Raw genomic sequence first — 4,492 nt, 5'->3', positions numbered from 1 at the left:
TTATTCGTCACTCAAACAGCATTTGTTATTGAACCGTATATTTTAAAAATCACTTGTAAAGAACTAAACTACCGGGCAAAAGAAAGTTTTCACTTTAAGAATAGTTGACTGTATAAAAACCAAAATAGTTGGTACAGGTTTGAACCCCTGCAGAAAACATTCGCCCAAATGCAACATGACCACAACCACAACGCAGATTTTCGAACGCAGCTTTCTAAATCATGCATTGTTGAAAACGTCCAAAACGTGATTTTGAGACATTGGTCCAAATGCACGTGCGTGATTGTGGCATAAATACCGACGTTGGACAGGGCAGGCATTCAGTAAGCAAAAAAAACCACCAAGAATATGCCAAGACTTACACAAGCGCAACGAGACAGAGCGATCGGTATGGCCAATATGGGGGCTACTCGACGTCATATAGACAGAACCTTCAACTGCTCTCAGACCACCATCAGCAAGTTGCTAATCCGCTACCAACAGACAGGACAGACTCAAGACCGGCCAAGATCGGGAAGACCGAGAGTGACAACACCGGACGAAGACCACAACATCCGGCAGACTCACCTCCGAAACAGATGTGTGACCGCGACGTCAACGGCGGCAACAGCACTAGGGCATGTCATCAGCAGACGAACAGTCCTTCGACGACTTTATACGGCTGGTACACGAGCCTACCGACCCTTCCGTGGAATGGCCTTGACCCGTCTACACCGTCAACGCAGACTGTAATGGGCACGAACTGTACGTCGGTGGCAGCGACGTGACTGGGCTAGAGTGCTCTTTACAGATGAAAGTCGGTTCTGTCTGTTCAGGAACAATGGCAGAGTTCGAGTTTTTCCACTAGCGCCAAACTGCATTAGAGAAGTTCACCCGTTTGGAGGTGGAGGCGTCATGGTATGGGGTGGCATTTGTGTCCAGATTACAACACAGCTGGTTATCATCCAAGGAAACCTGAATGCTCGGCGATACAGGGATGAAGTGTTGAGACCTGTTGTGGTGCCCTTATTCAACATTAGCCAAGAGGATTAATTTTGCAACAAGACAACGCAAGGCCTCACACCGCCCGAATTGCTCAAGACTACCTGAGCAACGTTAACGTCAACGTATTGCCCTGGCCACCTTGTTCTCCAGACATGAACCACATTGAACATTCCTGGGATCATCTTGATCGTCAGCTGAGACAACATGTACCGCCTCCAGCGAACCGACAGGAACTTGAACAGACTCTATTGAACTTATTGAACAGGATTCCTGTTGACGTTATCCGCCGACTGACGACGTCAATGAGGAGGCGTCCGTTGGCATGCATGGCTGCCCAGGGTAGTCACACTCGCTATTGATGACGTGTTACCTGACTACTATGTCATTAATGGACTCTTAATGCACTTTTTCAATGAACTCTGATTTGTGTAAATTTTAATTTGGACCCCTTGACTCTTTCTTTGTGTATTGCAGAGAATGCAATATCGGCATTACAATTCATTTTCATTCTATTTCATGGAAAAGGATTTCTGTTTATAAATTAATCATCATAAATCTCACATATGCTTTTGTTTTTGGTTTTTGGTCAAGTGAAGTCGGTGAAAACTTTCTTTTGCCCGGTAGTTTACTTCAATGCTGTAAATGTATTAAAGAGGCTATTGTATTACGTTCATCCTATTTGTAATACTTGTTCAATGTTGCACCAATATGTATATTCTATATGTCAATATTAATTGTACATGGGCCTGTTGCCTTTATACTGAATAAAGAAATTGAAATTGAATCCATTTACTGGTGATGGTACGGGTATGTTCATTGTATTACAATCAACGAACTACCAACCGCAATGTATTAAGTCTGTGTCTTTAAATTCGGCTTTATTCACCAAGGTTTGTAGGCCAGCGGCCCATATCACGTAAGAAGGTAGAGCGTTAGTTCTATTTTGATCTATTACAGCTCTTCTTAGTTCCGTAGACTTATAAACATACATTGCAAGATTCTTTAAAATATGAGCACATTAAATTAATTTACAGAAGGATTGACACAGAATTTTGCTGGTATGTAACCGTTCCTGGTGGATTGATACATTGTGGCACAAACAAGGATAAAATGGTTCTCATCTTCTTTATACAATTCGTTGCACAGTAAACATACTCTCTCACATCTTGGTTGTTTGCAATATCGTCCGGTTTCAATTCTTTACTGATTCTGGGATAGAATAGGCCTTCAGCAACCTACAATGTATGCTTGCCGTAAAAGGCGACTATGCTTGTCGTAAAAGGCGACTAACTGGATCGGGTGGTCAGGCTCGCTGACTTGGTTGATACATGTCATCGATCCCAATTGCGTGGATCGATGCTTATGATGTCAATCACTGGACTGTCTGGTCAAGACTGGATTATTTTACAGACCGCCATCGTATAGCTAGAATATCGCTGAGGGAGCCGTTAAGCAACAAACAAACAAACAAACAAACAAACACTTCTTTACTGGTGGGAACTATCTCTAATTTTGATAAGAGATACCAATTACATTTAGATACATTTCTACACCAATAACGTTTCATAAAAAAGAATAACTATACGTTTTTCAATTGGGGGGCGTCATGACAGTTTTTTCGTCGGAAGACATTAATCGAAATGTAAATTCTGAAATAAATGTAAGAATGTTACCGACAGATTGGTGTTCCAAAATATAACCAAAGCCATTGGAGAAGAGCAAGTGCTTAGTCTTAGATATCTAGTTGATCTGTATGTAAGGGATATCTGCCGCATGCTCCCCTCACCATATGACTTGGAGTTGATAATTTTACGCGTAACAAACGCTTGCATTATGTAAATAAATCACATCAGTTTCTTTACAACTATCAAATCCGCAAAGTTCTGAACCAAACAACAAAATATGACACATTTTTCTATCAAAATTTGCGAAATATATGTCTCATATGGTTGGATTGCTCATTATGTCTTAAATAAACCACACATAGCCTTTTCTCCTTGTTACGTTTCACGTTATTTGCAACATGCGTATTCCACGACAAAGATTTAGAAAATTATATTCCAAGGTACGAATATAATTTACAACATTCTATTTGCGTGTCAAGATAAAACCATTTTTCAGATCTTGACGAAATGCCACCTTTCTTAAAAACAAGTATTTTGGTTTTATCTAAATTAATAGGCAAATTGTAATCAGAACGGAAACTATCCAAAGTATCAATCTGTTTCTGAATTGAATTGTGTATAAAATAAGTGCCACATCGTCAGCAAACAAAAGCAGAAATAACTGAATGCTATCTCAATGAAGCTGGACACCGGACCCACATGGAGATTCTATTTAACCAGCAAGTTCAATGATATACATTGAGAACAATTGTGGGTTTTAAACGCATCCTTGTCTTAGGCCTAGTGGACATTAAAAAGGGTCTGACAATATATAGTTATTTCTGACATGATTTCACGTAACATTTTGGAAGACACTCTCTACATTTTAGAACATACCATAGTTAATGTCAATTAGTGAGTGAGTTAAAGTTTAACGTCACATCGGCAATATTTCAGCCATATCGTGACGAAACAAAATTTGATATGAACAATATATATTAAACTGTATAAAATTCTGCTGACAAAAGAGCAGTACAATAACTAGAACATCACAGAATTTCGTAAAACTAGTTTGAGAACAAGTAAAACTAGATAACTAACTAATCATTTAACAACATATTATAAAAACAGGCTATAGATCGCCACCAACCGAAGGTTGATCACCGCGCTGGGGACCATGGGGACTTACAGTACTTTTGCTACCTGCATGGACCCCAGTCGGATTTACATCATCCCTTCAGTTGTTGACGATGAGTGACAAATTTAGCCAATCAGTAAAATAACACATATACTACTATTAAAAACGTGGAAGAAATAAATATACCTTGAAAGACGTGGTCTTACATACCCTCTAAGGGGGACAATAATTTTACATTACTTTAACCCCCCTCGAGGATATAGCCACTAACAATCTCAGTTATTGATTAATTCAACCAATTATGAAATGCATTTATTTATTTACAAAACATAATAATCAAAACTTATGAAGCAATTCAATTTCCTTTAAAAAGCAATAATTAAATTAACTAAATCGAGTGCCTTAGTAAAATCCACAAAAGCCGCATAGAGCTTGCCGCGTTTATTTTTACAATTACCTCTGTTTAATGGAGCGCAAAATGATAAAATCTCTGTGGTGCTGTAACCCTTTCGGAATCCTGCTGGCGATTTCGATATTCTTATCATATGCCTCCGACCAAAGTGCCAATCGCTTGTTTAATATAGGTGTGTTTAAATTGTTAAAAACACTCAATAGCATAATTCCTCTGTAGTTATAAGGTCTACCACCTTTCTCATGTGAAGGTATAACTATGCCCGTGCTCCAAGAATGGGGAAAGAACGCCTAATCAAACAGTATATTGAAAATGAGTTCAAGGTATGGTAATGACAAGTCATGGACGCCATTA

The 4,492-nt window shown here is 39.1% G+C and overlaps 1 protein-coding gene across 1 annotated transcript; it reads left to right on the top strand.

Moving 5' to 3' along the window:
- The first annotated feature begins 399 nt into the window (after positions 1–399).
- LOC139479382 (uncharacterized) lies at positions 400–732 on the top strand. The gene has a single exon (XM_071262235.1). The coding sequence runs from the start codon at positions 400–402 to the stop codon at positions 730–732; it is 333 nt and encodes a 110-aa protein (XP_071118336.1).
- The last annotated feature ends 3,760 nt before the right edge of the window (positions 733–4,492 follow it).

This window comes from Haliotis cracherodii, unplaced genomic scaffold (assembly GCF_022045235.1).
Source record: "Haliotis cracherodii isolate W230 unplaced genomic scaffold, xgHalCrac1.p SCAF_4, whole genome shotgun sequence".
Taxonomy (NCBI): Eukaryota; Metazoa; Mollusca; class Gastropoda; order Lepetellida; family Haliotidae; genus Haliotis; species Haliotis cracherodii.
The sequence above is the reverse complement of the archived record's forward strand: the minus strand, read 5'-3'. Positions and strand labels throughout refer to the sequence as shown.